Source organism: Phoenix dactylifera, chromosome 1, assembly GCF_051530095.1.
Source record: "Phoenix dactylifera cultivar Ajwa chromosome 1, Ajwa_hap1_PhDact_Kaust_v1.1, whole genome shotgun sequence".
Lineage (NCBI taxonomy): Eukaryota > Viridiplantae > Streptophyta > Magnoliopsida > Arecales > Arecaceae > Phoenix > Phoenix dactylifera.
Genome location: NC_143190.1, coordinates 9,551,759 through 9,576,633, shown reverse-complemented (window position 1 = coordinate 9,576,633; position 24,875 = coordinate 9,551,759). Strand labels below are relative to the sequence as shown.

Sequence of the window (24,875 nt, the reverse complement as noted above, 5' to 3'; positions counted from 1 at the left end):
CCTCCTCTTCCATCCCCAAATGCCCCTGACCAATTAACCTCCTTGCTGTCGGCGGCCTTATGTTTCCGCTGGATCTTGCTACCATGGACCACCTTTTGGAGACCTTCCTCTTCTTCTCTAACCCCTCCCTCGCTCTTGTTCTCCATAACCCAAAATCAAGTAAGTGTTGATACATGAACCTCTTATTTGATGGTGAGGTAGTTGGTGGAGGTTTTAAGGTTTGCTTGTACTGTATGAATAAGTGTTATTTGAGATGGTGGTTATTTGCACGTATGAAGTAGCACGGATGGTTGATACATGAACCTCTTGTTTTTTTTTTTTGGTAAAAAAAAAGAAAGAGGGGAGGAAGAGACAAGCCCACCCCCGCGTAGCAGCTCCTACTGGGCCCCCACCCCACCAGGAGAATGTTCGATGCGGGTAGAAATGACCGTGTGTTGGGCACCCCGGCCGGTTTTACTCATACCCTCCCCACCCATGGGCCGATTCGGTTACCCGACCCGACCCTCTTTGTGAGTACGTCACACCTGGCACCACCCAGGCTACCAGCCAACCAGTAGCGCTTCCAGACCCCGTGTCCAGGCGTGGGGCATCCGGTCCTCAAATTTAATCGACGCCCGTGCGTTTCGAACCTGGAACCACTTAGTTGGAAGCAAACGCCCCGTTTCAACTGGGCTACCACCTTGGTGGCCATGAACCTCTTGTTTTTGTTGGTGCACTCACTCTATTTATCCAAGAGAGCAACAATTGAATGATGTTTGAGATACAAGCAAGGCTTGCCAAATGCTAGTCTTGAATTTGAAGATAGTTTAATGGTCAGGCATAATATGACCTTAATGTTACTTTAGAGATCATACCATTCTCCTTATAAACAAGGATTCATAATTTGAGTTTTGGAGTGATGCTATCCCCAAAATTTCACCCCCAGCAAATAAATTATGGAGGACTTCATGGTGGATTTATATACGGGTGGGGCTCCCAATAGGACTCCCACCTATTCCTTTTAGCATTTTCTTAGGTGGATAGAAAAGCTTTTGTTGACATGTTTACAGGCCCATCTACACTTAAGTTTTATGTATGTTTTAAGTATATACACGAAGAGATGGGTATAAGCTAAAATTGCATCTTTCAAAAGAGAAAGACGGACAAATAAGAACACTTTACTCTCAATCCTATAGCATAAAAAAACAATATGCATCCATCTAGTAAAAAGATCCCATTACCTATAATCTCAAATTTATCACTTACAATCAAAAACAGAGACAATTAGTTCCTAATACACTTATCCAGTCTAAAAAGATATTCATGTCTTATGATGAAGCTAGATTTTTCTTTTGTGTATATATGCATTTAACTCTTTCACTTTAGAACTCTATGCATGACCGTACCTAACTTGAATTTTTTCAATTGAGATCGAGTTATACATGGACTCAATTTGATCCGAATAACCTATTGGGTCAAAAATTTTGGCCATGAATTTGACCTGACCTGACCTGATATGTTATTGGGTTGGGTTTGAGTCCAACATTAACAAGGAACCATGTCGTGTCGAGGTTACTCATAACATGGTCCAACGCAACCTATTTGCACCCCTATATTTATCATAACGGTCAAAACTGTCTATCAAATCAATTATCATACTTGACCAACCTCAATCTTGTTAGAATGTCTTCATTGAGCCTACACCATAATAATTCACCTTGGTTGTCTTTTTTTAAACTGCCTATAGTATGATCCCACTACAAAGGCATCTTTAAACTGATTTGGTTGGCTGCCCCTACACCATATTTGTTTGCTTTGGCCTATCAAGCATCCTTTTCTTTCACCAATCCCTTAGGTGACCGCATGTTACAAAAGTTTTAGATCCTGACTCAAGACTTGGAATCTCTTTTTCAGATTCTATTTCAAAATCACATGTGTATGATAATCACCATGTATCAAGTATGGTATAAACAATGTCGATTAAGAGGATGATGGAATATAATAGACATGACATCTATAGCAATAAACATCGCACTTGGAAGTTTGAAATACTTATGCCTTTTGGAGTTGCTGCCCTTCTGAGGCACATGATCAATTAGAATCATGCTAAAGCATGATTTTGTATGTCACGGATTTCTTTTTAATGACTTGGAGGAGTCATCTTTCACCATCACTTCTAGCAACTCTTGCTCTCCTAGACCTCTTCTCCTTCCTTAAGCTCCAACGCCCTAATCCATGATTTGCAACAAGTTGTGCCAAGATCCTACTTTCCTCCATACTCTCACCCATGAGTAGTTGAAAGAACTCGAACCTTTCAAGGTTCTACAATCTATAGATCCTTAGATATTGATTCAGAAACCTTCCAATCATTGTATACGAAATGATGTTTTTAAATCCTAGATACCCAAACCTCTTTCTTCTATCTTTCCCCACCACCCTAAATAAACTTTTCTTTATGAGAGGCTAGGGTTTAAAACCTTGATTTGGAGGAACCCTAATTATCATCAGCCATAACCCATCCAGCTTTCGAATATTTTGGCCTTTTCTCGTTTCCTACTTGCAGTTAACTAACTTTTGCTTCTTGTTGTCTTGTGTTTCTGGTCTCCCTCGACCAACCCAAGCCTACTATGCTTCGATGTTTTTATTAACCTCACCAATTGGCAAAGTATTTAATGCCAATCCCCCAATTGACATCGCCAAAAATGATTTTGGTCTACCTTTGAATAAATCAACCAGCTATAATTTCTTTGTGCAAACTTTCCACCATCATATCGGATAGTTTTCTCATCAAGAATATATTATCTTTTTTATAGACTGGATCTATAGATACCTACTATGCTCTCAATTGATCCAAGTAGTCCAAACACACTTCAGGTTGGGTGCAACTCTAGCTAAAAATCATAGCCCTCGCTCTTCTTGTATTAGTTTGTCTTTACCAAAGTCTTAGAAAACTCAAAAAAGAATCTTTTTGCCAATCAAACAATAAGTTGTTGTCTTTATTTTTATCCTTAATTTATTATTTATTTTTTTAAAATTCTATGCTTTAATTTTATAGTAGAACTCTAATTTATCCATAGCAGTAAAATAAACTTGTAACTTTGGTGGACCTTATATTCTACTCTTGTGGGCAAATAATACTATGGTAGCAAAAGTTTTTGGAGGCTTACTTACCTGGGCGTATGCTAATTTTTTTTATCTTTTTTCCAGCTTTTGGATTTCAATGGTACATATTTAACGGTTCAAAATTGTAATAATTTTCGACTCTTTGTTTACCCTAATTATCCCATTTTTGTCTCCCGGTTGCCCTAGAACATCCAATTAGTTTTTCCCTGGCCAAAGGGGCATTTGAACCGTCCGATCGCTATATAAACCGTGGAGATCACACTATTTTTAAATTCATATCCATTTGCTGACGAGACAGAAAAAAAAAATCTTGAAACGAGAGCGAAGCGGACTGGGAACCAGTTGGAAAGAGCGATAGATGGAGATGGCTCGTTGCTCTACGTCTCTAATGGCGTCTCGGCTCCCGGCGAGGCCCCCCTCCCTTCCCCGCGCTTCTCTTGCCGCCTCCAGCTCCGTCTTCTTTTCCAACGGGGGCAACGCCGTGGTCGGGACTAGGCTCGCCGTCGTTGCCAGGCGCCGGCGGCGTCCGTCCGGGGGCCTCGGGTGTCGTTGCCTCTTCGGCCTTGGCGTCCCCGAGCTCGTTGTCATCGCTGGTGTCGCCGCGCTGGTCTTCGGCCCCAAAAAGCTCCCTGAGATCGGCCGGAGCATCGGAAAGACCGTGAAGAGTTTCCAAGAGGTCCTGTTCCTTTTGTTTATCTCTGAATCAATTGAATGCCTTGATTCAATTTCTCGTCTGAAGAAGATTTATAGGATTATTATGCTTAGTTTCTGTTTTTTGTTATAACAATTTTATCTTTTGGGCTTTTCAATGTGTTGAGGATTTCGGGATGGAGGTCTCTAGGTCTGTATGTAGAATCTAGTGCTGAGTAATTGAGACTAGTGAAGAACTAGTAATTTATCCACTGTAATTTGGTAGAATTATGAGAACCCCTGGAAATACCTACACTTGAAGTTCCAGAGATGCTAGGGTAAGTGTAATTAATTCTCCATCCTTTTTTTACTAGTGAAGAGCTTGTTAGATAATTTTAATCAACTTTGAGTCTGCTTTTGTTAAGTTTATATTGTTCTTGTATTTTGATAGTTCTGATCTAAGTAATAATGACTTTGTTCAATGAATTTGATAAGAAAATTATGTGCCAATTTACCCGCATCTCATCCACAAATTCTTAGTGTTGCACATCAGAAACACGCAGTCGAGACCTCTCTCTTTCTAAATATATTTCCGCACCCTATATTGCCTTATTCTGTCTTTGTTTGGAGTCTTTCCAAGTCCAGGAGAATCTTTCAAAAATCCCAATTCAGTGGCCTAGGTAGCATAATCAATATAAATGGTTAGGGCATAATGCTAACTGACGTCTAATTTTCATGGCAAACCTATGTATTGCTCAAATCTTAATGTTGCATTGGTCAAAAATGAGGTACTAATTTATAAAGTACTATAACATTGATAACCAAACATAAGAGGTTCTAAACAACGACTGATCATGATTTAATCCTTAAATTGACTATGTATAGATAGAAAAGGCTTTTCATTTAAAATAGAAAATATATAATAGTGTTACAGATATAAAACAAGCAAATAAATAGCTCCCTTTGGATTTAAGATATCGATATGAGATATTGTTGAATAAGCTTATAGTTTTTGTGTCTTATGTAGTTTAAACTTTTGAACTTTTAAATTTACAATTTCCTTAAATGATATTCACTCGGATAGTTCCAAAAGTCGATGGAGAGATGACAATAAGCTCTCCTTTAGAACTGCTTGACAATCAAAATGCTTCTGCATTGTAGTGGTGTTTCTGTGTCTTTCAAGTTAATGTTATAATTATAGACATTTGGTGACAAATCTCTGCATACTTTTATTATCAGCATCCATTTGGTTTCAGAAACATGGATAATGTGGTGGAATGTTGATGTGATAAAATCTACATGCAAGTTATATTCCTTAATAGTTTTGGGTTTTCTCTTTCTACTACTCCTGAGATGCCATTGACATGAAGATCAAGCCTAGGAGGAGGACTGAAGCCTTGATCATTTGCAGGAATTCGAGAGAGAAGATACTGAGCAATTTGTTCGTCTCCTGGATTCTCTTTGATAACTGTTAGATAGACCTGATGCAAGACACAAGGAAATAGGAAACTAAACACAAAGAAACCAAGTACCCTAACTAAGAATGAGCTGACAGAGGTTTGGCCCAAAACAATGGTAACTTCTCTGGGTTTTATGATTAGCACGCAACAACCACCTGTGAAACATCTCCATGGACTGACTTAGAATGGCCTTCCAGTCATGATTGAAAACTCCCATCGGAGTTCTCCAAAAAAGTATATAGTTATGCAATGTGTTGGCTTTTGCTTATGACATAAAATGCCAAAACTTTTAATCCAGAGCTGTGGAATCAAGAGGCTGCTTAAAAAGATTGGTAAGATTGTGAGGGTTTGTGGGGAAACTTTGCTATCAGAAAGTAAGGTGGCGTTGTGATTCATCTTGATGCTGCTGTTTTCACAGGAGTTCCCTGTATTCTGTGTTTGTTGTAGTTTTGCTGGTTTTTATTTGCTCAATATGAAAAGACTGGATTCTTTATCAAAGCAAAAGGTCCTTTCACAGAACATTCATCAATATCCTTTGTCTTTTTTCCCTGGAAAGAACCACCACTATATTATGAGCCCTCCCTTTTATTGCCCCCCATTCACAACTGACATCATTGGCTTTCCATCTTTCTTCTAGAACTTCCTTCGATTGTCCTTGTTATGTGGCGACCATTCGTTGCTTCAAAGACAAATTGGTGCCAACCTCTTCTAGGCATTAATCTCCACATTTGTTACCTTTTTTCCAAAATGCCCAAATAATCCACATGAACCATGATTATACTAAAATTTATTTGGAGCTTATACTTATGTTAGGTTCATCAAGCTTTCCATCCCACCTCTACTAGTTCAGCATCTGGCTGATTAAACTAGTTTTTTAATAGTGTACTGTCCTTCTATTGCCCTGTTGAGCTGGTACTCCTATTGCCCTGTTGGGCTAGTGCTCACTATTTTGTCGTTATCAAGACATGAGCTTCTAGTTTTGAGCTTCAAATTTCTTCTTCTCTTACCAGTTGTGATAATACTCGCAGGTCTTATTTCATTTATTTGTCTTACTTCCATTTGTTTGCTCTAGGCTTTATGTAATTGTTTCTTCTCTACATTTGCTTAAGCCCTCATTTTTTTAGTGATCCTTTCACAACAATTGCAAAACCAAGTTTTTCGCATTTCTTTGCGTTGTATGAATGTCACGACTCCTCCTGATATTGTTGTCTCGATCAACTTATCTAAATATATTTTTCCTGAGTTGATATGCAATCTATGCAGGTATTTTACTCTGTTAGAAAAAAGTTTATCTGAGTGACCTTTTTTATTTCCCTGAGAAAAGTTCTTGTATGTATGTCTGTATCATGTACTTACAAGATCTCTCAATGCATTCTTTACCCTCTTCAGTCACTACCTTGCTGACATCTATGTCTTTATTTGTATTCAGGCAGCTAAAGAGTTTGAAACTGAGTTAAAAAAGGATGGTGAAGATGCTAGTAAACCCCCGCCCCCAGCTGAGAGTCCCAAAGTTGTTAGCAGTGAGGATGAGAAAAAAGAACTTGAAGCATCAGGCACCAAAGAGAGTTCGTGAAATGGGACCATGATCCCTCTGTTTCCCAAGGTGATCTGTAGCTTCGATGTTGTATCAGCAGGTTGTATTGAGTTGACTATTTTTTTTAGATTAAATTTCCTTATGCAGCAGACATGGAGCTGTATATAAGTTACGGACCGAGTTTCTCGTAGTTACTGAGACATTATGCATGGAGGTTCCTAGTTGCATATCAAAGAATGTGGTGCCATCCTGCTGTCGCATCTGGTTCATCAGTCGGAAATTATAGTAGGATCAGACTGATTTGCAATAGAAAAATACTCGAAAATTGCTCAGGGCCTCCAAAGTTCAGCTTCATTCCTGAAGTGATGGAATAATTAAACCTGCTCATGTGATCGTGAAGTTCTGCAAGCTATTGTGACGCAGTGATGAGCAATGTCATTTGTTGCAATCAGATAGGCAATTGGATGGAACACTATATGTTAACCAATTTTAACATATAGTGTGTAGGGCTGAAAGTGGGCTCGGGCCGGCCCGAAGCCCATCGGGTCGGGCTGCCCTCGGGCCGGGCTCGGGCTGAATGATTAAGCCCATATCTATTTCGGGCCGGGCTCGGGTATTTCATTGGCCCGGCCCGAGCCCGTCCAAGCCCGAGCCCACACCCAGCCCGAATCGCGGCTAAACGCGTAAAGGCCCTAAACGGCTAAAGCCGCTAAACCCAGTTCAGTTGCCCTTGCCCACTTGCCCGACAGGCGACAACGGTGGAGGCGACGACCGACGAGGCGTGGAGCTAGGGTTTCTCCAGTCGTCGACGACAGGCGATAGCCCGAATCGAGGGATTTGCAGAGGCGGAGCCGCGAAGCGGACGAGCGGTGGAGGCGACGAGGCGTGGAGCTAGGGTTTCTCCGGTCGTGTCGTCGTCGACCATCCAAGCTCGGCGAAGTGGTGAAGAGGAGTTCCGACCACCCTATCGTCGGCGAAGCTAGGTTTTGAGGTACGATTACGAATGATATTCTTCGTTCTGGTTGGGATTTGCAGAGGCGCAGAGCAGACGAGCGGCGGAGGCGTGGAGCTAGGGTTTCTCTGCTTCTTGTTGGCTCGTCATCGGTCGCCAGCCGTCGTCGATGACCTTCCAAGCTCGGCGAAGTGGTGAAACCCTAGATCTGAGGGCTCTTCGACCGTACTCGACCGTTCTCAGTTCTCACCCCCATCGTGATCTGAGGGCTTTCACCCCCATCGTGATTTGAGGGCTTTCACCCCCCTCTGGTATCTATGTGATCTCTGCTTTGCTTCCATCAAAAAAATTATGCTTTGCTTTCTGCCCGAAGATGTATGTGTCTTTTTTTTTTGGCTTGTTTAGCAGCTGCAAATTAAGAGATTGGTTGGCTTGTCTTTGTACCCATGCAGGACATGCCTTCAGTTATATGCATGATGATCCTTTTCAAGCTAAAATAGTAGTTGATGTCTTGAAACTGGCTAAAATGACTTAATACCATCTCCAGTAGCAATATATAATCAACAGTGTGTCAATTCACCCCAAAAACCACACCCTTGTGCCCCCTTGTTTTTCAATATGCAATCCCCAAATTCCCTGATACTGTCTTGATCTTGAAGATATGCACAATGGGGCTGGCCCAAAGGAAATTCCCCAATCGGGCTGGCCCAAATGGGCTCGGGCTGGGCTCGGGCCTCGTTCCTGTAAAATTGTTCGGGCCTCGGGCCAGGCTTGGGTAGGGGTGTGGCCCGGCCCGGCCCGGCCCACTTCCAGCCCTAATAGTGTGTTCACAGAGCTGCATATAAGGGTCGACATTTACCTCTTTTGAGTTTCTGCTATCTATGCTATCATATAAAGGGAACCGAAGAACATTTACCTTGCTCTTCAACACTGGACAGTGTACTCTCTCTTCCTCTTCGGCTCATATTCCTTGACCTTATCTCTTCTTGAAGTTTTCAATTATTCAATGTCGAAAATATCTTTTTAATCACTAATGTCAGATAGATCTGAGCAAATTGTGCATTCATCAATTCCTGAATGCTCACCCTGCACTGGAGCAGTACATGCATCAAATGTGATGGCTTCCCATTCATGATTTGGGGGAAGTAGAGCCAGTTCTTAGAAGCTTTCTATACTATTTTTGAGTACACAAAAAAACATGGATGGCCGAGGTGAATCTTACATGTGATAAAAGAATTTTCTTTTCTAGCTTCACTTACACAAGAAGAAACATATATGGCCAGGTTGAATCTTACATATCTAACAAAAGATTTCTTTTTCAGCAGTCATAAGATCTGATAGCTATGCTCCTGCTTCTGGCCAACGTGCTTGCACTTTTCTCACTATTGAGAAGAAAAGGGAACCGAGGATGTTTTAAAATAAAAAACATAGAAAACTTGTCTTAAATACTAGCCTCCTACAGGGACTTGAGCAGGAGAATGCATGTGTTCTTACTAGTGCCGTTACGCGGCGTGCCGAGACTAACTCAAAAACTTGGTTCTGCATTCTTATATTTAAGCCCCTAACTAACATTTAATGTCAAATTTCCACTGGGTCTTATTGTTATAGGATAACACTTGATGCTAAATTTGAACTTGTCTTTAAAAATAACCATCTTCAGGGACTTGAACAGGAGAATGCATATACTTCTAGGACCGTCATTCTTATATTTAAGCCCCTAATTATCTTTAATATTAATTCCTACGACGTCTCGTAGTTATATGATAATACTTATAATAAATTTGAACTAGTCCCGGCAAGCAGCATGCCGAGACTACTCAAAACTTTGCATTACATTCTTAAGCACAAAGCTCTATCAAATTTAAAATATTAATACTAGAGGTAAGTGGCTATAGCATCTCTCTCTCTCTTTCTCTCAACAAAGATGCTATTGGCTCCCAATGGATGCCACTGGAATAGGTTCGATCCATGACTTCCCTCTTAACACGTTTGGAGATTTCAATTCAAATATTTGTTCCTGAAGAAATTTCTCATGATTATAAGGTTTTATCCTGCTTCTTATTCCAGTGATCTGAACCTTAACTCGAGTACTTGAGGGGGATCTTTTAGGCATTTTAACGTGTCCTGGATTTTGTGATGAAGGTCTGTACGCAGAATCAAGTGCTCGATAACTAAGAGCAGTGAAATGTAGTATTCTATCCACAATGATCTGCTAGAGATGTATAAACTCCTGAGAAATCACTATACAAGGCAATTATGAGTTAAACAAATGTGATCAAGTTTAAGAGTTGAGATTATCTTCTCTAGGGATAAGCTTGTTCAGATATTTTGATAGTATGAGTGTGACATCTCTGCTCAATGGATCGCTTACCTTCCTTAGAAACTCCAATATAGTTTTGTTGCATTGGGCTATAAGTTTTTCATATTTTGTGGGGGGTTTTTTTCCTCTAGCAGCCTAGGTTGTCTTTAATTTAAAGTCTACTAAGGTAATATATGAACCTAAAGAACAAGTTTTATTAATCAATCCAGGGTTGATGATATGAATCATGCTTTGCCAATGGTTGTAATCCAAGTCCAAGACCTCAAAAATTTATTTCTCCAAGTCATTCACCTCCACCTCCTCATTCCAGACCCATCAACTTGCAACCAAGATCCATTCTAGATTAGCTGTCGCTGTCCTGCATAATACTCGATCAAACTATCTCTAAACAAACTTATTAATTTGTGTCACCCATAACCTTTCACTTGATTCTCATCATCTCCTAGTTCACCATGTATACAACTGAACAGCCTCATTCAGCTAAAGATTTATTTCGCGTAAGGGTTTTTGGGTTTATGGGTTTTCTGGTTGTCTAGAGTTCCATTCTATGGCTAGTAGGAATATTACAAACATAATTATTAGAAATGAATACAAGCATAAATGATGTGCCTTCATTGAACTTGGGCTTGTTTATATGGAACCTACTTCACCATTCGCTCATATGTTAGGATAAAAAAAATTTCTCACTAACTTCTTCCAAATTATCTTTGGCCCAACAGCTTGCATTCAAGATTCGCTCCCTATTCTTGGCATTTCCAATCTGTATGAGACTTCTTGTATTCTGAAAATATTTGTATGTTTAAGTGGTATTTGAATATTGTTTTCCATTATAGAGGCACGTCTCCACTTCATCAATTCCTATATTCTGAATATCTTAGATCAAAGATCACAAGCCTTATCACCAGAATTCACAACTCACTCCCGACTAATTAGAGGTGCCTCCGTCCAAGCTTGATAGTATTGAATGCTCCTTCCATACAATCCTGATGCACTCATTCTTGTCCATCTTTGCATCCCTCTGTATAACAGATCCAAGCTAACAAAAGTGATCTATTTTGGAGTTTCTTGTCCTTACTCATATTGTACCTCCTCCACTGCTTTATTCCTTGTTAGAGTTGTTCTGATGTTGCAATCTTTCTCTATCTCACCATCTTTTTATCGGACAGAAGCAATTCAGATCTAGATTTTTCTAAAATCTACAAGTTAAAGGACTTATTTATGTTTAGGTAGGGCTTCCTTCACTTTCTTTTTTATTCATAATCTTTACTTCGTTTTGTAATTCAGTTCTTTAAAGGGTCCATCAACCATTTGCGATTGAAAAGTATGGAGTTAACCTTTCATGAGAAGACAGTGGAAGATCAGACCTTATCTATAGCTCGATCAGAAACTTTATAGGACAAGACAACTTTTCATGAATACTACTGCTAAGAACAATCCTTAGTAATCATTGATATTCTTTACCCCACCAGCCCCCCTATTCCCCTGCTCACAGAGCCTCATGTTATATTGTTGGCTTTCCAGCAGTCTCCTAGATTTGCTCCATCTCTCCTTGGAATGTAATTTGCATGTTACTCCAAATGCAAAGCCAAATGGACTTCTGCAGGCAGCTGAAGCCAATTACTCTACACAAACCATAGTTTTATCAAAATTCAATTGGTGCTTTTGTCAGATCTATCAAGTTTTCTGCTTCATCTCAAGCAGTTTATCACCCACAGTGGAATCCTTCTTCCTTTTCTGACTATCTGAAGCTATCTGCGAACATATAACAATTCATTCCATGCAAGCCATGCCATCTTTATTGTTATCGATCTCAGGTTTCAATACCACAGATTCCATAAACAAAGAATGGTGTTTAACCTGCCGGCCGCAAGTTACAAAATGTCTTATTAAAAATCTTGGCTGTCTGAAACCTGCTTCTGATATAGTTTTGTATGTCCCAACTTCCAACTGAAATCAAAACTGGTCGTGAAAACTTCAGGCATACAATTTTCAACTACTGTTCTTCAATCTTCAAAGGATACAATCCTATTGCTGGACTTGAGAGACTGAAAAGCAAGTATTTGATTTCCGCGAGAAATATAATTCGAGAGATGACCGAGGGAAGTTATTTTCTCTTATTGAAGAGGAGTACTTGATGGATGTGAAAGACCTGAAGTTGTGTCAATAGCTAGAGTTTCTTTGGGAATAGGAATCCGATTCCATGTTTCCATTTCCTCTTTCAAATAGGCTCTTGGATGAAAATATATATAACTAATATTGATACTAACTTGTGGAGTAGCTGTTTGTGAAAGTTAACAAGAAGGAAATATAGCGTTGAATGGCTGGTCCATTCTAGCTCTCAAGAGTTGCTCAGGCTGGAGAAAAATCACAGGAATGGAAAGCTCTCCTTAATCACAGCACGAGCCACGTATTTTTAGAGCAATGGAGGACTCTTCTCTATCTACTAGAGAGATTTGAAGAAAGAAAGGAATGTTTTAACTGTTTTGAATGATTTTGTGTGGTTAATCAACCATCCAAAACTCTTCCCTCCTATATCTCTTTTAAACTGAGGTTCACCATAATATAATTCACAGTATAGATGCGGGAGCCGTTTATCCTTCTCATTTTTCATTTTCCTTGAACAAACACATGGAATGATGCATTGGGAATTAAAGAAAGTTAGATGCAATTTACCCCGGGTAGAGCCATTGCCCTCAAGTGTTTACTTTGTAATGGTAGTAGAGATTGATCTTGATATGCACAATGTATATGAGAGGAAATGTGAATGACTAGAACTTGGGGTTGATTGAAAGCATCTTACAACTTTCATCAGTTGGTAAATCTAAACTAACTTTTGTATGGTACTCCTCTTTTCTCTCTCCTCTTAAAAGTAAAAAGGAGAGTATATATATAGTTACTAAAGCTACTACAGTTACGTGAGTTGGGAGGACACGCCTTCTCTTTTTTTCCATTCCTTTTCTCACGATCTGTTGGATTATGCACAATGGACTTCCCTATTTCCTTTGTTGCACTGCTTAAGTGTGCTTTTTTACCTTTTTTTGATGGATACATAATCTCTCTTTCTCTTTGACTAACATAAGACTTCAATAGAATTCTTTCTTTGAGCATTTAATATACATCTAATAAAAGTTACGTACGAGGAAGATATTAGTGCTTGGCACTCACAATCCACATGGTTAGTCAAAAGAAAAAAAGAAAAAAAAGCACTTGATGGTTGCCTCAATCCCATTACTTTGAAGTGTTTAAGGTAAACATGCTATCCATTTCAATCACTCTGCTCTCTTTCATAGCCATCTATAAGAGAGTGAGTATTGGAAGATATCAAAATGCGGAGAAATTTTGTTAAGAGTAAGATTCTATTTTTATGCATGACAAACTCCAAATCCATATATGAAGGAAGATAATTATTGCATGGATTAACTATAGCCTCACTTGCATCAACTCTCTCATGCATGAATCTCAGACTCACTTGCACATATTGTGTTACTCTAGTCTCATTCTCCTGCACGATTAACTACATATATTAATTTAATAAAATTTAGAATGATATATGATAATATATGCAGCAAGTAAATTTTGCTGTCTATGAAAAGTGCCCAGCTTTTTTTTATGCATAGAACAAATACCCAAAAAAAAAAAACTTTGCAAAAGGAATATTCTCTCAAACATGGCTGAGCACCTCCCTTCTTATTTTTCCAAATTTTCCCCCTTCATCTAACGTCTAGATTAAGCAATTATTTATTTTTTATTATTATTTTTTTTAGTACACCGGCTCCTCACACAAAACGAATATGAGTACCGCTAACAAAATCAAAAAAAAGAAGCTGTCTGAACAAGTTAGGAACGTCTACTTGGTTCACCCAGAGGAAACCTCCAGAGTGATACGCCACGTAGGAGGCCACCCAATTGGTGGTTGTGTTCATCTTCCGACAAACACGTGCAGCCCTGAAAACGCCATAGTCCTTGATCATCCTCCGTATGTCCTTGACTGGCGACATCCCGTCCGCCACGATGTGTCGCCCACCGATCCTTTCAATCACTGAGGCCGAGTGACCCTTCAGATAAATATACTCACATCCAGAGTGCATCCAGCGAGTGGCATTTCACTTCTAGCCACAACTCATTTGCAAATATTTTAGCATCAGTGAGTTTGGACGTCCACTTAGTTTCACCTGAGCTTTATTTTGGTTATAAATAGGTCATCCAGATTCAGGTTTATAAGCAGTAACAATCGCTCACAGAGACCCGTTTTTACTGCGGCTCCGATTATATAATATATATATTCTCTCTAAACATTCAACTTTTCTTAGTGATATATATCATAAATGCCTAGATTTTTTTCTAGCGTCATACTTTCAATTCGTGACTATAAAATATTAGAGTCTCGTACGCGCCATTGTCCCCTAAATCCAGAACTACCCGTGGTGTGGAGTGCCGTGCCTCTTATATTTTCGTTATTTTCCACATTGGTCTTGGCTACTGTAGACCGTACTGAATGGCTCATCCATCCGATTCTCCCCCAGATTCTCTACCCCATCCGAGACGCAACCCGATTAAAAAATAAATAAAAATAATAATAAATAACACTAAAAAAAAATTAAAAGTAAAAAAAAGAGAAAATCCGCCTTTTTGATTCCTTTCCTTTTTTTAACCTCTCCTCTTTCCTTATATTTCGGCTCCCTCTCCACCGCCTCTCCTTTTTATAAGCTCCCACCCCTCGTCGCCTTCTCGGCCTACCAAATCCTCTCTTTCTCCACCGACGGTTTCCTTTTCTCTTGCTCCCGAACCCTTATCCTTTCGATGCTCTTGGAGCTCTCCGGCGAGCATCTCGGCTTCGTAAGAGTTGTAGTAGCGGCCGCTTCGCGGGCTTCGGCACCATGGCGAACGCACCGCCTCCTCCGCAGGATGGCATAGGGGACGATTTTTTCGAGCAGATCTTCTCGATGCCGCCGCCGCCTTACGCGGGGGGGGACGGCGGCGGAGGCGGAGGAATCGCTGGGGGAGGCGAGGGGGGCATGCCCCCCGGGATGGTCCTCTCCCGCGAAGGTGGCTCCGGCGCCGGCGGGACGTCGGGGTTCCCTCTGGGGCTCAGCTTGGAGAGGGGCTCCGGCAGCGGCAAAAGGCTTCGGGAGGAATCGGAGGCCAAGGTGGTGAGCTGATCCTTTTTGTTTTTCATTGGTTTACCATTTTACCCCTTACCTTTCTTCTCAATGGCGCGTGTCGAGGTCTGAGGACGCCTTCCCCGGGAAATATGAGGATGACCTTGTCTTTTTTGGTGGTTGTTGAGGGTATTTTGGACTTTGGAGCTCACTGGCTATTTGCTGTCGGGCAGGAGAGGGATCCGGTGCAGTTAACGGGACTGTTTCCTCCGGGGTTTGGTCACCTTCAGTCTCATCAAATCCGGCCGAATCCTCCCGCTCCTACTCCTCCTCAGGTCCGTTACCTTCTTGAAAAACGCGGCGGCTATCACTTTTGTGTTCTTCTTCTTATCTTAGTTGACATTTAGAATTATTGGACGTCTCGGCACCTGGGAGTGAAGAGATTCCCTTGCTCAAATTGCAGTTTTAGTCGCTAATTAGTGCAGCAGAAGTAGTTGTGGGATTGCTTTGTCGTTCCAGTATTGTTTGGAGTTGCATGGTTTTTTCAGAATGGAGAATTTTTTTATATTTTAATGTTTTTCTGATTTCTCTTGCCTAAGTAGGCATGATACAATCATAAAACTCCACAAGTTTGTGTTTTTCACAAAGTTCTTATTTTTGAATTTTGTTTTGGTGCTGGTGACTTTGACTCTGGTGCTAGGGATTAAACTCGATGCAGAACTCAATGGGCTGACAATAGTGTCGAATTTGAGTTTACAAACCACAGTCAATTCTGCGGCATAAGAAAGAAAACATTTGGGCCTTGCAGTGTCTTACAACCTTTTGAAAGGCAAAGGATGTGGTAACGTAAACAGTTTGTAGACTGTATTGTGTAAGGGTAGGCTTTGGCGCAATGGCAAGGTTTCTCAATTGTGACCAGGGTGTCACAGGTTCAAAACATAGAAATAGCCTCCTTGCACGAGGGGAGAAAGGCTGCGTGCATCCGACCCTTCCCAAACCTTGCAATAGCAGGAGCCTTGTGCATCGGGCTGTCCTTTTTCTATTATTTTATGTTGTGTTTAATTGGTTAACATCATAAGAAATTATGTGGATGAATTTCCTATTTGGAAAGTCTTAATGGAATTCTCAGGACTATTTTCTTCGATATCACTTCTATAGGAAGAAAGGAAGCGCATTTTTAACACTCACCTGACTTGCAGAGTGCAGCATATTTGCTTGTATCTTTTATCATCTACTACATGCCAACGGAGGCTCATGTGTTTCTTCCATTCTGATGTTATTGGAGGGTTTATGTATATTGGATATTAATTTTCTTGACTTCTATCATTTGTCCTGTGTAGACTTTTCATGGGCAAGCGAAGCAAGGAGGGGTTGCTGCAGGGTCACAACCACCAGCCCCCCGACCAAAGGTGCGGGCACGGCGGGGTCAAGCCACTGATCCTCATAGTATTGCCGAGAGGGTAATGCCACATGATATATTTCCATTACAGTTTTTGCAGCTTGGTGCCTAATTGTCTGACAAGTGCTATCAAGATTGCTGTGCATGTCAAGGAAAAAGATTTGCTTTTTGAGGATCTGTCACATGTCAATTACATTAATTACAAACACTTTATTAGTCTTATTAGCACATATTTATCGTTCCTTCATATGCTTCATTTGAGTCTTATTAGCTGTTTTCTGATATTTCCTGAAAAGGATCTTAAGATGATCAATAAGTGTGTTGCTTTATCCAAGTTACAGTGCTTGCTTTACAGACCAAATCCTAATTCTGCAGTGATCCTAACTTATGGGACGGCAGCATTTCTAACATCTTCCTTTCTTTTCCACGAGTGCAGTTACGTAGAGAAAGAATAGCAGAAAGGATGAGGGCTCTGCAGGAGTTGGTCCCAAGCACCAATAAGGTCAGCGTATGAGTTATGTTGCAAATCAAAGTGTACAGATCTATGCATATGAACCGATCGAAAATTTATAATCTGAACATTTGATTATTTTCTTTTGAGTATATTTGAACATGTGTCTTAAGAATTTCATGTTCTTAACCGTTTTTCTAATGTCTTAGTTAGGGTTAACCCCATAACTTTAGGCTACATTTAGTCTGAAGGAATAACTCAGCTTTAGGCTTGTATCCAGGATGAGTTGAACTTCTAAAGCTTTTGAAGAAAATTCATCTTACAGACTAGAGACAGGCATTACTCTACATTCTTTTGCTATGCATTATTTCCTGTTATTGTCTTGGGTGCTGACATGAGCTCTCAAGAGCTATACAACATGCTTGTTCATATACATGTTTATGAGCGACAAATCAGACTACGTTTCATTTTAAAAAATTCATCTGGAATAATCTATTTATATGGGGAAAACAATCTTCAAGAATGAAAAAAAATGTTTTGCTGAGGATTATATGGAAGTATACCAAACTCATCAAATAGGAGTCAATTCGATGAAGGAATTTTTTCTGGTATTTAAGCGGAGATTTATCGTGTGAAGTTTGGTATTTAGAGGAGTTTTGATGTCTAGAACTATGAGTGACACCATCCTGATGAACTAAACCCATTTTTATTCTTTATATGGAAACAACAGATGAGGATAAATCATCTTTCTATTTGGTCTGTAAGATGCAGGAAGGGAGATCCAGTTGACTAGAGATTTCACCAAAATGAAGTTGGCCTTACACTAATTTGATTGGAGTCTATTTAGAGGTTGAATTTAGTGTTGGCACATTCATTATTTGCTAATAATTTTGAAAGCAACAAAGTTCTTAAAGGAGGATAATTTGCACATTGATAGAAGATTCGATGCAGCATGGACCATGTATGAAGATAAATAAAACTCATGATGTAGAGGAAGAAATAATGAAGAAATAAAGAGGGTATGTGGGACCCACCACAATAAAATCAGCACTTTTTCACAACTTCGTGATACACATTCTTATGTTAGCTTACATGCATCTCTAATTTGAATGCAGATCATTAGATTAAAGCCCCAACAGGTCACATGCTTAACAAGAAAATGTCCAAAAATCAGATTAAATTCATGTTCAAACTATATATGAAGCTTGTGATGAATATCTTTGACCCCTAGGGTATTGCAATTTTGCTCTGGTGCATGAGATAGCACCTACAGATCTCAATAAAATTCCAATGTGTGCGCGCACAAGCAGTATTGTATGCCTTGTTGAAGCTTGCTGGTTCTCTGAGATTGCAACTGCAGCTGGCCTTTCCATTTGATTGACCCTCGGGTTTTTTCTTCCGTCAGGTGATCATCGTTTGACAAATAGTTCCAAAAGAAACCTTTTTTTGAGGTTCTTGGTAGGTCTTTTTATTTTCTGACTCCAAGTTAATTCAAGCTATGTTTCATTCCTGGAGCATTAGAATTAAGTCTATGCTCAAAGAAATATGATATTTTTCATGTAGGGCAGTGTCATTCCCGTCCTTTTTAGATGCATATTGTTGTCTCATCTTACTTGATGTATTAGCTCTCTTTTTTTTTCTTTTTCCTCTCTTGGAGAAAAGGAAGGGGGTTACTCCCCACCCATCCAGCTGGCTATAGGTGGGATACAAACCTAGATTATTAGCTACTGCTGCCCAATGACATTACTAACTGTACTAGTTGGCACCCACCTTATTTTATTAGCTTTCAACTAGTTAGTTTCATCATTCGACAAATTTTTCTTTTTCTTTTTTATTTGCTATATCCAAATTTCCATAAACCATTGAGAAAGTTCAGCATTAATGTTACTCAGCCTGACAAGTTGTTGTATCTGTTTGCTGGAAATTGTTAGATGCTAGACTATAAAAGTATGAGAGATCAACAAGTTTCTTTTTATTTCATTATGGGTCCTTTGTTGGGTTCTTTTTTCTGTTGAGGTGTATGTATACCTTTTGGGTAATGGATCCATTCAAATTGGATAGAGCTTACTATTTCGGTTGGCATGGAACTTATAAGAAAGGAACAATAACATTCTATTTATATATATTGTTTTGTTCTTGTGCATTGCCAATAGTGGTGAGCTCACAGAAGATAAAGGCTTCTTCATGAAGTCTTATTTCTAGTTGATTTGGAGCACAAGAAACTGAATTGGACTAGCATCTTCATAGTTGTGTGTGATCAAGTGCACATGCATAATTGTTGACATCAGCATGATACTGCTGTAAATGTTCGCTGTTATAATCTCCCAAGGGTTTCTACTGCTGTGAGATTTTGCTGGTACCATCTGCACACCAGTTGTTGGTAGGAACGTACCAAGGTTCCGGATATCTTCTTTTTTCTATATACTGGACACCAACCATGTTTTAATTGGTCAAATTACATGTTCTGCATTCCCCTATTTCCATCATTTGTGGTTATCCCTGTTTGTGATTCTGCACTCCTGCTCAGCAGGCATGGATGTTAGGAAAAGTATGACCTATGATAAAAGGAACAAAAAAAAAATGCTACAAGAACTTTTGATAACAATTTTGTTTTGAAAATTTTCCTAAAACAGTCTCCATGTACTGCATTGCCTCTAGATGCTGATTATTTTGACCTCGATCTACTAGGTTCTCTGACATTTGTCTTCATCTTGGTTCCTCGCTTCCTATGTATTAGAGATGGTCCCATCTATTGTGTGTGTAGTAAAGAGAGACTTCATTGATCATAGAAAACTATATACTACTTGGTAACAGAGTGGAAAAAAGTTGAGCACTTTTACCTCGTGATCTAAGCCTTGTTAAATATGGAATCATAGAGTCTTGAGCTATTTAAGGTTTTCTTAAATGAGATCTTCATTTCATTATTATGTCTGGGAAAAAAAGGAATTATTCTATTTAGAGTTGATTTGTGTTACTGTCTCCTTTTCTTCAAGAAAAAAAGATTAGCTTCTTTGACAGTGACTTAGAGAGCTCTTGTTTTCATAACTCCATGTTTATAGCCTGTGTATACCTGTGCAGACAGACAGAGCAGCCATGCTTGATGAGATCTTAGATTATGTGAAGTTTTTGAGGCTCCAAGTGAAGGTAAGCTATTTCTATTTTCCATTTAATGAGCATTATTGTTGCTTTTTTTCAAGGCAACATCATACTACTTTCAAAAAGGAGTACTATACATTTACTAATTTATTTTTCAATTATTGTGCTGGTTACAACTTTTTTTTTTGGGGAAAAAACCCTTGTTGCGGAGATACTTTAAACAATCACATTTTATTACTTCTATTATGACAACAAATTTTGATCCAGTCTCCCTATGTACTTGTTTTAGAATGCCTTTGTACTTATATCTGTTAGCATCGATTGTAACCCCTCACATAGGATTGTATTTTCCATTGAGATGCTAGTTCTCTCAAAGGACTGTAAACAGGAGGTCTATTTATGCCCACTCCGCTTGCTTAATAGTTGGCCCTACTCAGTGGCAGATCGAGGACTGCATAACGTGGTTATGATGTTTGAAGCAGTATGTCTGAGTTCATAGACTATACTAGCTAAGCTCTATGGACCTTCTACTTCATTCAGGCCAGCTGGAACTGATTTTAGCAAATTATTGTTACCCTATGGTTTCATTCCAGACGAGAACTAACTATTTAAACAAATTATTGTTACACCATATGTTCATTTCAGGCAGGAATTAACTATTTCAACACTGTACCTGCCTTGTATTGATGCCCTCGTGAACTGTCAAGAACCACACAAGTCTGGCATAATTGTCATGTTGCTGGAACATGATATACTAATTTTATAATTGTCGGTAGCATGACATTGTGGGAAGCCGATCACTTCAAACTGTCACCAGCTTTACATGAAAGTTGCATGATATGGCTTTCAAATGTCAGCATATCATATCCATACTAATTCAACTAATAGCATCAGCGCACAACTTAAATGCAGCTAAAATGACATAAATTTTATCAAGCAGTATCGTTTCAAATTGAAGCAGGAATGTGGGATTCATATTAGGTTTGAACATATATCTCCTGCAGTCCATCTGCAGCAACTAGGATTTTAGTGAAATTTTTGGAAAAAGTACCAAAGTCAGGTGACAGGTGGCATAACCTAGAATGCGTAATCCTCTCTGAGGTATATCAACCTGGAGAACTGCTCTCGATCCAGCAAGCTGCACAATCGGTTCCTTCATTTTACAAGATTGTTGTTTTGTTACTCTATATTTCAAATAGGGTCATATAAGTTGCACAAGAACATTGCTCTTGTCAAGTGCTGGAACTGATGATAATCTCCTGTCTAATGTGCTATTTTTTTAAAACTATTACTTTGTACATATGCTTCATTGATTTCTTATTACCTTCTCTTAAACGCACATTTTCAAATAATGTTCTTCTACTAAATGACAGGTTTTAAGCATGAGTAGGCTGGGCGGCGCTGGTGCTGTGGCACAGCTGGTAGCTGATATCCCACTACCGGTTGAGGTAATACATTACAAAGGAGAGAGTGCCATTTTTAGCATGTTGCATGAATATCCAATATTTTTCAAACTACTATACACATGTAATCTTTCCTTGTCGATGGGATAAGGCTTGTCAATACTATACACATTATCTGCAAGTTTTTTTTTTCTTAATTTTTTGTTGTGTCGTATGCTGAAGAATGTAGGTTTGGAATTCTGTAGTTTTAGATTAATGAATTGTATTTGATGTTTGCTTGCTACATACGTATTTTGGTGTATATATTTTAGCTAATATTAATACATGGTGCAGAAGGGTTCTTGGAAGTGCATTACTTAACCAATATTTATTATATGAGCATTTTCATGTTTACATTTGTGCTTGGGTGCCAAAAAAAAAAAACCATTCATTTTTGTTCAGATTCATGTGCATGATCGTTGTTAATTCTACAACAGTGATAATAAAGTCTATAACCAAGCAATCATTTCCATTATTTGGGTTTGGCTATACTAGTCATTTACCATAAATTCTTGTTACATGATCTATAATTTTAATCCCTTCTTTTTTCCTCCAAACTTCTTCATCATAATTTTTGTCCATGTTGTCCCACTACTATTACATTTTCCCTCACAAATTTAAGCTTTTCAACTTGTGGTAGTGTTTGTTGCACAAGATGATAAGACCAATCTCAATCACTTCTCCCTTGCTTTATCTGCAATAGATGCAACTACTGTGCTCACTCTCACTTGGTGCAATTTCTATGCTTCCTCTAACACCAATCTTTAACCCTAGTTTTCCTTGTAGTGCCACATATTCAGTGCAGCGTTCTCAACAGCATGGTCCTCAGCTTATGTGCTTGGAATCTCTTCAATTGCAAATTCTCCAATACAAATAAAGAGTGATCGCTGTTATTGTCTATTTAAATCCACTTATGCCTCCAATGCATTGAGTTTCCCCTTCACTCTCAAAGTTATATAGCGATTGCCCAACATTGTCACCTCCCTTCTCATAATTACTGCTCCACCATTCCTTTTATCTTATTCTTGTTATATATGTCTTCAATGACCTCTTCATTATGATTGATCCAAGAGAGTGGAGATTTAAACATGGATATCTCTTCTATCAAGGACTCTGACCTCATTTTCTGTTGCATATCAGCTAGAATTATGTTTCATATTCTTGACATTGTTTTTCTAATTTCAAATGCCTAAAACTTTTAATGATAATGCCAATTTAGGATCCAAGCCTATTCCTGTCTTACAAGCTCAGTTATCTTTCTATCTAGTTCAAACAATTGACATTGATCCATCATCGGCATTCTAGATATAACTATAGTATATTGATTCAGTTTCATGGAATGAAGTATGAAAGACCTGCCAGAAGACTTCATTTTCTGTGCTGTTTATCTTCATGGAATCAGGGTGTTACTGGTTCAACGTTTCTTTAGACATGGACTGGGTCTAGACAGGGAAAAAGCTATGCTCAATACAAGGAATCACCTTCATCTTCAAGGCACAATCAGAAATCGAACTACAGGCTAAATCGTGATTTCTCTGACTTTTGCTTCAATGCGTACCAAATTACCTCCTAACTTTTTCTCTTTTTTTTCTCAGTTAACACTTTATTGCAGTTTTCTTTTCTTATCTCTAGATTTTTCCTTCTGTTGCTTAGGTAAGTAGTTTTCATGGTTAACTTTTATGACATATATCCAGTTAGGTTTTGAGGGGTGGTTGTCTTTTCTTCATCTTCGGTTTCATCGCACGCTCCCATGTCGTTATAATGGCTCATTAAGTTATTCTGTGATAGTTGGTGATGTTTTGGACACCACTTGTGTTCTTATCAGTGAGTACCAAACAATTCCCTATCATGTGACACTTTCCTTTTCCTTTTTAATGGTCTAACTGTATAGATTAGTTGGCCAGTTGCTTATTATATTCTGCTCCGCGAACACATTCAAAATACATGTTATGCCTCACGGTGGTTTCGCTCTTTGTTTACAGTGACATTATCTTGTCTATGATTGCGCCTGGGTATGTTAACATTACTGTTTCTCGTGCCTGTGCACTCCCGCAATATGATAAAATGTATCTTAGACCTGATAGTTCTTTATTCGATCCTCATCAGGGGGAGGCAAGCGAGAGTGGGAGGAAGCAGCAGGTGTGGGAGAAGTGGTCAACAGATGGCACAGAACGGCAAGTAGCGAAGCTCATGGAAGAAGACATTGGAGCAGCAATGCAATTCCTCCAATCCAAAGCCCTGTGCATGATGCCAATCTCCCTTGCCATGGCTATCTATGACACGCATAGCCAGCCTGAAGGCCACACAGTAAAGCCTGAACCCAACACCTCTTCATAGACCAAGACCATCGTCCATAGAACCCATGGACGGCTACTGCATTTTGGCTCCATACATGTGTATGAAACTTGCACGGTCCAATCCTCCAATAGTACTTCTGATAGAACCTGAGAAGCATCTCCGTAGCTGCACGAGTACCAGATGTCACATACTCATTTACCCTTTTTCCTTTCTTTTTTAGTGTGTGTCAAAGGAGCTGTAATTGAAAGGCTATGGTAAGGCAAAGAGTCTACCAGTGTCTCCATATCTTTTGACATTTTTGAGTGGGAGGAAGACGTTGCCAATGGTCATGCCTGCTCTTATTGTCCTGTGGCGGCTGTAGTGCACTAACCATACACTTTGTGGTGGGGACTTCTTTTTTGTAGTGCGTTCAGGGACTAATCAAAAAGGTGTGGATGGTTTTTTATATTTATACATATGCTTCACTAAAACGGTGAGAAAGATGAGGGGGATAATGATGATGACACTGAGGCTACAGTTTCTCATTCTTTTAAAAAGTGATATTGGAGAGTTGAGTCAATGATGGCCGATCATGCACTCAAGTTTGCTCGCTAGTGGAGCGTGTCTTTTTTGTGGGTTTGTTCTTTTAATTTCCTTTAGGTCATTGGATCGATGATAAGGACCGTTGCCAAGGGTTCATGCCTCTTCCTCTCATTGGTCTGTTTATCCACCCACCATGCTTCCTTCGTATTGGAGGAGGAGGAAGGTATTTGATGCATGTTTTATCGCTGAGTAGAGCAATGGCGTGCCGTGTCCGCACAGGGAGCCAGGCTGAGTCAGCCTTGAAATGGTATCGTTTTCTCTTTTAACACTAGTACTGTTGAAGTCATAGGGGTAGCAGAAGTAAAGTTGCAAGCGGGATTGTCCGCAACCATGGTGTGGTTTCCACCACCATTGGCTCACCACCACCACCACCATCACTAATGGTCACCATAATGAGTATCTGCTGACGAGTTTGAGCCGCACTTGAAAATGGTAGAAAGTTTTACGGAGCTAAAGGTCGGAGTTTTAAGCCTGTTTGGGGTATTTTTTTACATTTCAAAAGCATTTTTG

At 39.5% G+C, this 24,875-nt stretch overlaps 2 protein-coding genes across 3 annotated transcripts; both read left to right on the top strand.

Moving 5' to 3' along the window:
- The first annotated feature begins 3,389 nt into the window (after window positions 1-3,389).
- LOC103705988 (sec-independent protein translocase protein TATA, chloroplastic-like) lies at window positions 3,390-6,963 on the top strand. Its single transcript, XM_008789918.4, has 2 exons — window positions 3,390-3,778; window positions 6,622-6,963. The coding sequence occupies exons 1-2, from the start codon at window positions 3,461-3,463 to the stop codon at window positions 6,763-6,765; spliced, it is 462 nt and encodes a 153-aa protein (XP_008788140.1). The 5' UTR covers window positions 3,390-3,460; the 3' UTR covers window positions 6,766-6,963.
- Window positions 6,964-14,672: 7,709 nt separating this feature from the next.
- LOC103705987 (transcription factor UNE12) lies at window positions 14,673-24,234 on the top strand. Of its 2 annotated transcripts, none has more exons than XM_008789916.6 (7): window positions 14,673-15,145; window positions 15,331-15,432; window positions 16,438-16,557; window positions 16,933-16,998; window positions 20,026-20,091; window positions 21,417-21,491; window positions 23,592-24,234. In XM_008789916.6, the coding sequence occupies exons 1-7, from the start codon at window positions 14,876-14,878 to the stop codon at window positions 23,820-23,822; spliced, it is 930 nt and encodes a 309-aa protein (XP_008788138.2). In that variant the 5' UTR covers window positions 14,673-14,875; the 3' UTR covers window positions 23,823-24,234. The 2 variants fall into 2 exon arrangements, with proteins under 2 accessions (XP_008788138.2, XP_026660027.2); XM_026804226.4 differs by having other exon boundaries at window positions 14,735-15,148.
- The last annotated feature ends 641 nt before the right edge of the window (window positions 24,235-24,875 follow it).